The sequence below is a fragment of the Mesitornis unicolor genome, unplaced genomic scaffold (genome assembly GCF_000695765.1).
Source record: "Mesitornis unicolor isolate BGI_N332 unplaced genomic scaffold, ASM69576v1 scaffold16955, whole genome shotgun sequence".
Taxonomy (NCBI): Eukaryota; Metazoa; Chordata; class Aves; order Mesitornithiformes; family Mesitornithidae; genus Mesitornis; species Mesitornis unicolor.
In genome coordinates this window covers 19,059-33,215 of record NW_010184996.1, presented here as the reverse complement: position 1 = coordinate 33,215, position 14,157 = coordinate 19,059, and the positions used below count along the sequence as shown (strand labels likewise).

Here is a 14,157-nt window from a genome sequence, read left to right as displayed (position 1 = left end):
TATAAGGAAAGTGTTTTTCCACAAGAGAAGAGCCGATCAGCGGAACAAGTTTGCCCAGACAGGTTTTGTAGCTGGCATCCTTTGAGGTTTTCAAGACCCGACTAGACAAAGCCCTGAGCAACCTGGTTTGATCCCATAGCTGGACCTGAGACACACTTGCTGAGGTCTCTTCCCACCTGCATTATCTTATACTATGACATTTGCTGTACTATATGCAACTACAAGTAATACAACCCAGAGTTACTCTTCAAATCCACTCCAAGTAATTTATTCTGTAATGTGCAAAAAAAAAGTGCAAAAACCAACATGGCCTGTTGAGGATGCTCCATGGTGGAAATGAGGTGATGTGCCTGATACTTGCTGGAACCATTTGGACAAGTAGCTTTTACTTTTTCAGGTCTTCCCTCTGGGAATCACTTGTGCTTTAATAGCAGGAGTCTCTTTTCTTACTTCAATGAGTTTTTGGAGCATATTCATAAAGACGAGTTAAAAACTTCTCAAAGCTTTACCATTCCATCTCTTGCTGACTACAGCAAGAACTGCAGCCATGGCTTTGGGGAAGATTTGAGACTGAAATTCTTTGCTGTTCTTCTGCACCATGTATGCATCCAAGGTTCAAGTTGAATTTGGAGAACACAAAGAGTGCTTAACTTAAACTTTGAAAAGTACAGCTCTGCATGAATTTCTGTGCATAGCCTTGAAAAGGGCTTCAAAGATGACATTTCCTGCTGCCTATATGTGCTAGGTGCTCCCCTCCAGCTAGTGGCAGGTAGAGGAAGTATGGAGATAGCAACTGCATCAGGGTCCAGTTTCCCATGAGAGGCTGGGGGTGCTGGTGAAGGACAGCTGCTTTTGCTCTGCTGCCTCTCCCTCATGCACACAGGGAAAAGAGAATTGTCCATTGCCTCCATATTTTGTTCTCTGATGTTTTAGAGGACCTTACGGGTCACTGATGATTCAAGTGTGTGAATGGAAAATATCAAATTGATTTCAGAAAACATCTATGCTTGTGCAAAGTAAGAGCTTAATGAACCTAGATCAAAAGGAACTTTACATCACTGGGGTACGTTGTCTATGAAATCAGATATGACCAGTCTTCTTGTCACTTCTGGCCATTAGAGGTTTTATGATAACCTGGGGATTTTACCCCAGCAGTACAATTAAATTTGGTTCCAGGTGATTATTTTGGTTCCTCCTGCATTTTCAATGAAGTAAGAGGGCTGCAAGTGTTGTCCTAAATGTCTATGTACTGCATGTGAATATTGGAGAATTAACATGAATGTCCATGAAGGTTGACTAATAACAATATCATCTGAAAACCAGCAGAAGGCTTGCCAGGAGGTAACTGGCCAACAGGAAATGCAGAGCAGTGAAACAAGCGTATCAAATAAGTTAAGGATCATATTTTTCTTCTAGGGTTGCCTGTCTTCTGGGGCTGTGACTGGGACATTCCCTGTGGAGGCAGCACCACCAAAAGCACAGGAGATGGTGTGAGGCAAAGCACAGAGCACCTTCTGCAGTGGTGGTGGCACCACTCCCAGTGGCTGGTCTGCAGCCTGCTCTTGGATCTGTCCCCATTCCTGCGCTGCTACATCCCCACAGTTCCTCAGCCCTGAGAACAGGCATGCCAAGGCTGTGTGATTTATATTTGCTAAAGGCAACTCCCTCTTCCTGACACCTTTAAAATGGATTTTTCCTTTTCATTCTCCCCAAAATTAAATGTGCTCTTACATGTTTATTTTAGGCCTGCTCTTCTATGTGTGTTTCTTATCAGGGGAAAGGCCTATCTTTGTCTTGGCACAGGCAGACAGATGTTTGAGATTGTTCACAAATGCTTTCAGAGGTGATGAATGTTTCTTTTCCATTTCTAAAACCTGCATTAAGTCCTTTGCCAAACACTGAAAGTCAGTCTTCATGCCTTTATTGAAGGGTAAGTTCACAGAAAAAAGGTGGTCAGACTCAAAGGAAGCTGTTCTTTCCTTAAGTTTTGTATTTAAAATACTTTTGTTTTTTGGCTGCCAACCATGCCTGTAGTGATTTCATAATACATGTTTGTATAAAATGTGTTTCTATTAAGTAGATATATATATGTGTACGCATACACATATATATCTCTTAAGACAGAAGCAGCATTTCTGCATTTTCAGATGTGTACCTGAATACCTTAACAAGATCACATCTCCCTTCCCAGTCTTCTTGAACACAGCTACCAGACCATTAAACCACTGTCACTCTCCATTAGCCATGCCTAGTATGTCTTAATTTGTCCTTCAACCTTCTCACAAAATCTTCAGTAGGAAAATGGGTATGCAACAAGAAAAGAAAAGTCTTCACCTCAAATGCCAGAATTCAGATTTTACTTGTTTTCTCACACACAAGCTGAGGATGTCTCTGGAGTAATTAGTAAAAGAATAGAATTAATACTGCTTCTCACTGACGAGGGTGCTTCATTAGGATTGATTGCTCATTTCTGAAGATTATACATGGCTAAAATAATTACCAGTGGAGAACACAAGGCACTGAACAACACATATATCCTTTAGACCACCAAACTAAATGGATCCTTAAGAATAAGTCTCATACTATTATTTATAAGATATGTATAAATGAGGCTTTCAGTTCTACTAGGAATAACTGTCAACTAAATTAAGGTGCTACGACTAAGTCTGAATCACTGTTCCTTTCTTCTGAGGGTTCTGTATGTACACATACAAAACTCTGTCTATATGCACATACAAGAGTTTATTTAGGACTGGATGAGAGATCACTAAAGGCCACCACAAAGTAGGAGAAGTCACAGTTTTGTTTCATTGGAAAGTCATCACCATCAAGCAATTGATTCTTGCTGATAGCTTGAGCCTGAGTCTACTTCACACAAAATTTCCAGCTATAAAAAACCCACCAGAAGCCCTCATCCTTTGATTGTCCTGCTTTCTCTTACAAAAAGGCGGCTTATGAAGGAAGGACATTTAGTACCTGAATTTTTTCCTATGCTATTCATACTTTTTAATTTCCTCTGTGTTGACCTCATTTCTGAGCAGCTTCTTATAATTGGGACAGAGTGTTATGGGAGATCATAGGAAGCTGGTTTTGTCCTCACCTGAAGCCATTAATACTGCTGCCTGGCTTTCCAGGCTGCAGAACTGCCCATTCAGTTTGTAGTACAAGGCAAAATGCCAACCTTTATGTGCAGGTTTTGGCAGGTAAGAAACTAAAGAGATTCCACATAAAATGAACAAAACCATACAGAACAAAAATGTGTGGACATCCGAACAGAAACATGAAGAGACTACGTAGAGATACAAGAGAAAACTAGAACGTGCTCTTTCCTAATGAGCTCTTTCCTGATATATAACTTAACCCAAATAAAATGAGTATTAACTGTCAGGGAAAAAAATAACATCTAGAAGCTATTAACGTGGGCCGAGCATTTCTCACATCGGCCTTGAAAAGATCAGGGCAGCATTAACACAAGAAAAGCAACCCAATGAGAAGACTGGTTGCTGCCCCATTACAGAGCTCTACGCACCACACCTCGTCTTGAACTTAGGACTTTGAGGTGCTGCCTCCCGGGAAACAGCTGCAATTATGAGCAGACTGTTCAGAAGGCATAGGCAAGCATTTAGGGGATCTTTTTTTGGTCTGTGTAAATGTAGCCATCCTTTGCTTCGGTGACCGAAATGAGATATTGGAGAGAGGAGACAGGGTGGGTAAGACCCACCAATCATCTTTTGCATGTATCTAGAGCTTTGAATCCCAAAGAGCTTGGACACTTGTAAAAACATACTGGACACAAAAAAGGAGCCTGTATTGTCTAGTGTTGCTAGCTGCCATGCAGTGAGAGATTAAAGCATAAACTGCAGGACACCAAAATCATGGTCACTGGGAACTGGACCTGCCCGATCATCATCAGGACTCACCTGCCCGATCATCATCAGGACTCACCTAGTGGGAGCAGGGGTGGGAAGGGCGAGCACGTAGGCAGACAGCGTGAGCAGGGAAGCAAAATGGCAAGAAGCCATGGGACAGAATGGCCTGTGTAAGGATCAGGGGATCACGTAAAAGAGAAACATACAGAAAGATATAGGATGTGTGGTGGGGGAGGCCTGCCCAGATGACAGTTGAGGGGAGAAGCAACAAAGGGCAAAAGGAGAAAGCAAGACTTTCCCTCTTCCCTCAGCCCTCACCTCTTTTATCATGAAAGGCATTTAGAGATTAGTATCCTAGTATTTTCCTGATACTTCCTTTCCCATCAAAGCACATCCTGCAATTTTTGTGGTGATGGTAAGTCTTGATGAGTAAGAGTGAGGAAAGCAGCAGCAGCGGTAATTACAGGTGAGAGGGGAAGTGACCTGAAACAACCTTGATGAAGGTATAATCTGAAGACGCTTCGTGATCCCTGCCCTAGGTACAACACAGATACATTACCAGTACACACAACAACATGTGCAAACAACATTACAGGAGGAAGAACATGGAGCACCTTGCTGAAAGGGCAGGTTTTTCCTATAAGGGAAACGGTGGTGCTGAGGGTCCAGGAACACCTACTTACCAGTTAAGTGGCTGGCAATCCTGGCAATAGGTTTAGGAGGCAGGGCAGGGGGCTGTTTGAGGAGGGACAACTGTTTCACTGGGGTGTCCTCATGGTCTCCAGGGAAAGCGGTAGATTTTTTGGGGGGAAGTAGCAGGACTGGCTTAGCTGTAGGATCTTGGGACAGGAGGACGCCGGATTCATTGGATGTGGGGCTCTCTTCAGACACTGGAGGACACAACCACATCACAGACGCAACAACGTTACGAGCAAAGCAGCAGCGGATACAGCCGTAGTAAGACAAGAAAAGCAGCGCAGCAATGCAGATTAAGAACGACTAATAGATTTCACTCAAACATTATATAACATAGAAAGGAGGAGAGAAAGATAGTAAAAGAGAAAGAGTAACACACATCTACACAACAGCCAAATTTCCGATTACCTCTGACAGAAGCCAGCTCCCTTATGCCAGGCTGGGACGTATTCCCACATCTTGAACACAAATCAAGAGCCTTAAAATGTCACATCTCAGACAGTCTGTCACCACAGTTTGCTCAGGACCAGATCTGTTAGCAGGTGGTCTCTAAACTTATCCTATAAATGTAAAAGCACCTCGCGGGGCCTACTCCATTTCAAAGAGGCTGCATAGCTGTGCAAGATCATGGATGAAGACTTCTACCAGACACTTTTCCTCACTTGGCTTCCATTCAAAACTCTCAGCATTAAGTGATGAAGAGAAGCTAACCGAGGTGTGCAGCATTGCCATCTCTCTGCATGGCTTGGGGAAGAAGCACAGGGAGGCTCACCTAGGGTAGGGCACCTGGCTGTGTTAGCTATTGAATGTGTGGTGTGAACGTCACCCAATACCACGCAGTAAGTAAAGGGAATGATGTTGTACCTTAGTGTTTAAAAATGTTGTTGGCTCTCTATTCATTGGCACAGCAGAGACGTATCTGGAGAGTTAGAAATCTACTCTTAAATGTTGACAGAGTGCAGGTTATTTGTGTAGAAGTAGAGGTTACTTCTACACCAAGTCAGTCAAAATTTCTCATGGAGGACCCAGTGACAATCTGTATGCTGTCACTTCCTTCTCCATCAGGAGACCTTGGTCTTCAGCAAGGATTTCTCAAGGCTAGACACCAAATGTTCAAGTCAGAAACTTGTTTCAAACAGCTTAGAGTATCTACATCATAATGCAAACAAGAAGTTACCTGTCCCATCCATGATGTCTGCGGTTGGGAGCACCTCATACGAGCAGGGTTCTCCAGGTGCTGGACTTGACTCTAGTTCTGCGAGGGCTGGCAGGGATACCTGGCTGGCACTCAGTACTTGTGCGGAGCCCAGAGGCTGCCCATTCTCCAAAGCTACTTCTTCATTTGGTATGGAAAGTTCCCCATCTGTTCATAGTGGAAGAAAAGCAGAATGACAACAGAAAACACATAAATCAGATGCAGGAAGCATTTTAAATGAAATCTGCTATCTCCATTAGCTTGCTTGCAAATGATGAATCTGAACTGAGATCTTGTATGGATATGGAAGATACAGGGATAAGGATCAAAACAATATGGTTTGTAACTCAAAAATATAACTTGTGCAGAGCAATTTTTGGAGATGTCTGACTGTGATGTTCTGTCCACAAGTTTCACAGAAGTCTGACAGCATTCCACTTGCCTTAAGGGGTTATTAAGATCTGGAAAAAATCTGTCAAGAGTCTGTGTTGATTCTTTGCTTACCCCAGGATGGTCACTATGATCTATGTTCTAAGCTGGATGGCTCCTGACCATCTTCCATCCATAGGGCCACATGCAGCCCCATCCAGGGGCACAAAATCTGTTTTGCCTCTGTCTCTGTTGAAGCTCAGAAGTCAGGAATGAGAATGGGTTGGAACTGAATTTATGGAGCTTTCTTAAAGAACAGTAATATACACAGTATGTAATTTATAATAATTTAACAATAATATAAAGAATTATTCTTTTCCCTTATATCAATTTTTATGCTGTAAGGGTCACAAGCAAAATCACAGAAGTGTGTCCCTATTTTACACACAAATAAAAACACTGCAGATCCTAGAATCAAGCTTTTAAGTAAGGGAGAGAATATTTTTTCTAGCTGCCTGGTATAAGGCCTTGATACTGAGATATAGCAGATTCCATTTAGAAAGCCTGTCTTTAAAGTTATTAATATATCCTCTCTCTGAGGAAAATTTCTGTAACAGCAGCTGGTAGTTTCTTTCCTATCAAATGCCACTTCACATTAGAAATATTAAAGAACAGAAGTGAGGGATCAGATCATTCTCTGTGGTGTCAACCTGCATGATTTTTATCTTGGAACTTGTTATGCACAGCACTCTGGTACCTGGAGGCAATGACTACATGGATATCTCAATTACCGTTTTACAAAGGAAAGTGTTCAGCCCCAATGGTTATGACTGGAAGCCTGAAAATATAACTGGAATGTGACCTGTAAGGCTAAAAACCAGTATGCAAATAAATGGAGCCTAATTTTACTATGCATTTAAACTTTTTTTTTTTTTTTAAGTGAAACTCGGGATTTCAGGATCTGGTTCTTGACTTTTGGGCACCTCTGATTAGCCATGTTATGGCTCAATGTACCAAGCAGAGCTGTACATCATTCAAATGAGTGCACTTTTCTTCTTCACAGTGCTAGGATGTGCATAACACTTTGGAAAACAATGCTGAAAAGAGAAAAAGATTTAAGTCTCACTTAAGCATCAGGACACAGCAATTAACAAGTCTGAAAGCATGTTAGCTGATAAGCATTCAGAATAATGTTTCTGCCTTTTAAAGCTTCTCTACAGCAAGCGAAGATGGACTCCTGCTTATTTTGGAGTTATTAGAAATACCAAGATCTTGAGTTTCTTGTTTTTGTTGGCAGCTTCTTGAAGACCTAGAGATTTACTACGGTACACAGCCACATCATACAAGACTGAAATGCAACCCACAGCTTTCAGAACAATCAACTGAGCTGGCTATAAGGTGTCAACATTAATCAAAACTGAAGGTTTTGGCCAATTGTTCTCAGCACAGCCTTCTAACCGCTGTGGTCATTCAGTACCAATACATTTATTTCCCTAGGCAACAAAAATCAAACAACAGTTCAGCAAGTATTTAAGCTGAATGTTTTTCTACTTAGCTGTCTGGGTAGAAATGCTATGTATTCTGTGCTTGCTCTGTCTCCCTTCTACAAACACACACCTTTACACGTGTTTGGGATAGGGGCTGCTGTTGTCTCAGTTACCTAGTGTAACTGTTTCTTATGCAAAGCAACTCTTTCTTGAATGAAAGGCAGTGATTGTGTCCAGCAATATTCATTAATTCAGGGCAGGACTAAATTTGACTGTAACTGTGAGCAGTCAAAAAGTATGCATGATAAAGCCAGCAACATTTATTTTTTGGAGGGATGTCTACACATTTTTAATGAAGTGGGATGCCTATTGTAACATGCTGAGCATCTTGAAATCTTACTATCTTAAGTGCACTTTGCACTTCTCAAGGTACATTCAACATGATTTAAGAAGATAGCATTCAAATGACCTGTTGAAAGTCTATGATTGCAAAAAAAGTAAAATGTGAGATAAAATTTTGACTTTATTTTTTTGTCATAATAACATGCATGACAGCTCTCTGCCTGACAGCATAACCTCTTTTAATCTTACCTCTGAATGTCTCTAATCTTCATTTAGAATCTAAAATTTGTCCTTGGATTTGAATGAAATCATCAGACATGACACAGAATCATGACTGAAATATACTCCCCAATTCAGATCTTGCTTAAAGAAGAGGTACATGAGCTGCTCAAGTACAGAAAACAGATCCAACGATGCAGCTAAAATAATTTGTGGAGTCAAGAATATCTTAGATTAATCCTGGATCAGAGACATGCTTGACAACCAGATATAAAAGGCAGATTACTTACTATTTTTAAAGTACTAAAAGCTATTCTGGTTAGCTGACATACAAATTAAAAGAATCCTGGTAATGCAATTATTACATATACATGGATGAATCGATTAGTCTTCAAGAGCCAGCTATGAGTTTGAAGTAAATTTTGCACAGTGATAACATATGTAATCTTTTGTTCTCACACTTGCTAAATCCTTTGCTATGTTTTCACAGAGCCTGCTGCTACTTAGTGGAGAATGACTTCCCCTAAACGCGCGAGCTTTGATAATGCTGGCTGAAATGTGAATCTGAACGGGACCTGAGACAAGTAGCTTGACCTCAGCGGCAACAGGAGCACATGAAGGCTGCTCTTCTGTTAATCAGGAGGCTCTGCACACCTCAAGTCACTGAAGAAACAGGACCTCAGAGGAAACTCTCTGATGTATAGGCCTCTAACCAGACACTTTGATTCACCTTAGCATGTAAAAATAATAGCATGGGGTGAAGGCCCAGAAATGCATAGAAGATATGTTCAAAACACGTGACCCCTAAGCATGGTTTGTACTCCTGAACTCACCTACCATTCCCACTTTCAGTTACTTTCTAAAAACTGCCTGGTGCGAAGCAGCCTGCAGCGCGTCACGTTGACTGACACAGACCAGTCCTTTAGTTCTTTATGTTGGAGCTCTGCCTACTCTCTCACTGTGTCTTTTCACTGAACTCCTTGGACTAGGGAACTTCCTGCACATCTGAAAAGTGCCATGCTCTTGAGCTTCTTCCACAGAGAAATGCCTACAGAAGTTGAAATTATGAGGAGAGTTCAAAATCCTGGGTTATTTTCCACTTCGGGTTGTCTCCTTCAGTACTTGCCTGCTCTCAAGTAAGACTGACCAGGCAAGCATTCTTGATGACAAAGGCTAGGAAGGGCAAAGAGAAATTCATGTCCTTCTCTGCTGTTGCCCTTATAGGCTAGGGGATAGAAAACTGAGTGTGGGTTCAAGACCTGTCCCTAAGGCTGTTTCCTAGCCTTGGTGGCTACCTTAGCACTGTGGCTAGGATACTCCTTGACTTCAGTCTCTAAGCAGACCCCCAATTTTGTGGGATCCCACGGAGTTTGAAACAGGTTGACACACGGATGTCCTCCCTGTTTCTGGAGGAACTGAAAACCTTTCAACATTTGATTTCACTGCAGTACAATTTGCTCTCTGGTGGCTGCCACACCTTCCTCCTTGTTGCATTACCAGAGCCACTTCTTCAAACTTAGCACAAAATCTGCCTCAGCACCTAAGTGCAACGCATCCAAATCCTGTCAGGATTTAGGTAACCTGAAATTTAGGCCTAAATCATCATTTTGATTAGATAGAGAATATAAAAAACCAAAAGTATAAAAAATGAAGCCTGCCCATGCTTCCTTGAAGAACTATTGTACCATTGCCTCTGAAGCAAACAATCAGTACACACTAATTCAGAAATTTCTCTCTACAGGCTATCTAGTCTGTGTTCAGATAAAAGAAGAGGTATCAAAATATTACAAGTAGAATTAATTCTTTGACTGGCACCGTGGAACAGTGGGCAATTCTAAAGACAGATGCTTTTGGGATGGTTACACCTGCATGTGAAAATCAAAGCTGTCTATTTACATGTAGGAGCAATGGTATAGCAAAAATATGAGTCCTTCTAAATGCTGTGGTATGCTGTGTGTTGCGGGTGGAAGCTGTATTTTTAACCTCCTGGCATTGCCTGCCCACAAACTATTAGAACAGCAGGTGACTCATCAGATACTTCTTCAACTTACTATTTTTCCAAAAACACACAGTATTTTAAAAAATTACCACCTTTGCCTACATTTTCAGAAGCCTGAAGACACAGAACCCTGGAAATGGAAGATGACAGAAACTGCTTTGGTCATGAGTCTGACCCTTGCCAAGAAAAGAGCTCTCTGCAGTTCAGTCTGGAGTGGTTTCACTTGTGTAGTTTAAGCGTGGGAGCCACTGAAGTGATAAAAGCATTTCTTGTTTCCCAAATATAGCAGCTGGACTGCAGTGACTCTCCCATGTGTGAACACTGTCACTAACTGTGCTCTGTTAACTTTCACCTGCCGATGACACAAAGTCCTCCGAAAAGCCAGCAAATTCTGAAGCAAACAGGTCAGAATGTCATTTTAAACAGCAGGCAAACAAACTACCTCATTCTGTTTTTCTTCAACATAGAAGACATGATAAAAACAATACTAAGCACACTACAAGCTCCAGAAATTCTGGTCTTGGGTCAGTCAATCCATATTAAGCTTCCTTTGATTTGTATGGACTTTTTTAAGAAAGAAAAAAGAGGCAAAATTACTCACTCATGAACTGATTCTGTCTGCTTTGTCCACCTCTTAGGGAAGGGAGACAAAGAGATTTAACATTATCACTACACCTACTGTCTGTGCAAGATGCCTCATGGCATGGAAGGGGCTACCATCATCAAATAACGCTTTCTGCTATGAAGTGCTAAAGTCTGCCATGTTTTCTTGAAGGATTAGAGATTACCTAACAGGAATTACAAGGAAAATTTTACTTCTGCTTTAGGTTTGCAGTGAGATATAATATCCTTTATTAGAATTACTCTCAGATTATTACACCACTGAAGGAAATATTGCCTTTGCTCCACAAATCTTGCCTTACTCATATTCTTGTATCATCAAAGCTAATCGATCACTGCTACTATAGTTCTGTATTACCACTTTCTTCTCTGCCCTACCTCTTTCTTTCAAGAAGCTTCCTGTGTTTGCAACCAGCAGGAAATAATGTAGGATACTAGATGAGAAGTCCAGCTGGCCAACAGTTTCCCTTCTAGTGGCATCTAACAGTGAAAAAATTTGATCTCTCTGCTTTTTGCACTGGAAATAGGATGAAGCAGTATGTGTCTTGTAGCAGCTTGTTCTGATACTAAAAAGTGAAAAATTACTTATAATTCCCTTTTTTTCAGATGAGGATGTCCAGACAGCTTAGCATCTGCTTCACAAGATGATATAGAAGATTACAAACTAGAGCATTATATGATGGAGAAAGCCACAACACTTTGGTAGCAATGTGGAAGGCAGGGCCAGGCTGCACAGAAAAGATTTTCCCCAGAAAATGCCTTTAGGTATGTGTAGGGATGGGTCAGTAAGCATCTCTGTGTGGGATGTGAGGCAGGGATGAAGGAGGGCACACTCTGGACAGAGGTGTGGCTGAAGGGTGACTGAAGGCTGATCGGGGCACTGAATGGGGAGCTATGGCCTCTGGCTATGGCCCTCGCCTCTGACACACTTGGTGTGACAGCCTGGATCGCGCTTCGCTGGCTGCGGAGGTGCCTGCCTCATGGCTGTGTATCCAACCCGAGCCATACTCCAAAAAGGGGACAACCCAAAGCAGTGGGCAAGAAGGGCAAACCTTTTGCCAGAAGTTTTTTCTATCTTGAAGTTGCACCTAGGTTGACTTCCAAGGCATTAGGCCATAGTGAGAGCACAGTGTTAGATCTAAAGGACAAGCACCATCTAAAATATGTAATAGGTAACAACTGTAGAATCTAATGACAAGTAGGATATTTCTTTGGTTTTGCAATGTTATTTTTTCACTTAAAAAAATAAACAAGTTTTGATTAGTAGATTTTTAAATTCCCATTAAGATGGACTAAAAAAGTAGGTACCGGACTTAAATGCTCCAGACGTTATGAGGTAGATTCTACTTCGAATATTGGTGAAAGTTTTCAACTTCTTTTGACTTCTAGCAGGTTTTATACCAGTATTATTAAAGAGTTTTAGACTTTGAATTAATGAGGCTTTAAAACACATGCAGAAGTTCTATTCAAATTAAGAGGCAACTTCAGCATGTCTTTATATAATTTGCTGAATTCATTGCCTTAGTTATTGACGAAGGAAGCAGCAAAACAAATAAAAGCTGTGGTTAAAGATTGACACATCCGTAACATTACCAGTGTAGAACAATGGTGTTTGTAAAAAAATGGTGTATTGCATAAATAATACATGATCAAGTCAACAAATTAATTATCCTGAACAAAAAATTATTGTTATGCCTTCTGGGCGGTTTCAAGGGAATGGGCACTGTTCTGTGCTTGCCAGTTTCCAAAACCTTTAAATGCTTCCCTTTTACACCACAGCCAATCCCAGAGGGACTCAACCAGACAATGCTCACACAGGCAGGTGTGGACCCACTCCATCTCCCCGCAGTTTGGATGCCTCACTGTTTTGCAGCAAGTGACTCCTGCACGCTGCCATGATTAATATTTCTGTTTTACACTTCTGATTAGCTTTCAGTTCTACTTGCTATATAACTATCATATTTATCCAATAGGGAGGGCAAGCCCATGGTGAAGTCAAAAGAGATGTGTAGAGATCTTATTCTGCAGTCCTACAATTCAGGACTGCATTCCCAGTTCTTAATGTAATATCTGATATATATTATATATAATATATATCTGATATATATAATATAATGTAATATCTGGCCATAAAACCATATGGGATGTCAATTAAATGTTGTGAAAAGAAGAACACTTACCTTTATCAAAAATTTCTTTCAGCACTCCTCGTTTTATAAGCTCCTCTCTGCTTTGCCTCATTGATATTTTTCTTTCCAAGGCTGTAAGCAAAGGAGAAGGGTCAATACAAATGGAAAAGAAGGGAAATGATTGTTTTAAAAAGCTCTATGCCTTTTAAGGCATTTAAAAATGCTTTTTCTCTTCTTCAAGTCAGTGGCAAATAAGCACCTCAAAATAAAGGCTACTGGCAGTCCAGAGAATCTGCCTGCTGCTGCAGCAAGGTCGTTATTGACAGAAATGGCTATAGACTGACCGATTTGAAGGCATGCCTACACTCCCATTGCTTAATTTTGACACATGATCGAAGCATTGCTGTGGAGAATCAGAGACAGCAAGGGAAAAATAGGCAATTAGTGCAGAAGCCAGAGAGGGAAAGGTAAAAAGGGAGGCAACCTGAAGGATCACACCAATAAAAGACATGGCCATGAACTGCCCCAGGCCACAGAAGAGGACTGGCACCGCTGCTGCCCTGAAGCCACGGCTTGTTTCAGTGAGAGCAGAGCAAGGTGTTTAGGACAGAGCAAAAACCCCAGCTGTTTAATGGAGGCTTCTCCTCCTTGGAGGTGCATTTTCCCCTCTAAAAGGTGTAAATGAGGGGAACTCTGTGAGACCCACTGTAATTTACACCAGGTGAGAACAGCTCAAGTCCTGCCTGCTTGGAGACTGTGGTCAGTGGGGCAGCAAAACAACAGATAGAAATTTCATGTTTGTTTAGCTGAGCAGTAATTAAAACAATGTCCAATTAACCAAAACACCACAAAGGACATGCATATAGGCAAAGAGCTGAAAGCCAGCAAGCAAAGGGCGCAAGAAGCGATGTGCAGGAGCGGCTGCGACTGTGCGCGCTCTGTGAGAAAACAAGCCTGCGCCTGCCAAAAATGAGGCACAGTCAAGGGCAAATTGTTTCTGCCATATGCTCCCCTATCAGACCCAGCACAGATGCACGCGCACACAAATGAACTAGGACTTAGCATTTCCAGTCTGCCCAAGGCAGATTTAAAGCAAAAGAGGCTCTGAAACCCTCTCTCCATCCCTGAAAACACGGGGATGTAACCTTTTCTGCCACTGCTGCATGCTGGCTGTGCCCGCGGGGGCACAGCATATTTGGCAAATTAGCTATACTTATACTGACACACTGCA

General features: G+C 41.6%; 1 protein-coding gene across 1 annotated transcript in view; it reads right to left on the bottom strand.

Annotated features, from left to right (window-relative positions):
- LOC104540797 (phosphatase and actin regulator 1) overlaps positions 1 to 13,100 on the bottom strand; it is a gene marked incomplete at its 3' end in the record, with an annotated part of 59,411 nt that extends 46,311 nt beyond the window's left edge. The window contains exons 1-3 of the mRNA XM_010184684.1: positions 12,978 to 13,100; positions 5,743 to 5,928; positions 4,553 to 4,759 (exon numbers count right to left, since the gene is read on the bottom strand). Of these exons, the coding sequence (XP_010182986.1) occupies positions 4,553 to 4,759; positions 5,743 to 5,928; positions 12,978 to 13,038 (454 nt within the window). The remainder of the gene's footprint in view (positions 1 to 4,552; positions 4,760 to 5,742; positions 5,929 to 12,977) is intronic.
- Between the last annotated feature and the right edge of the window lie 1,057 nt (positions 13,101 to 14,157).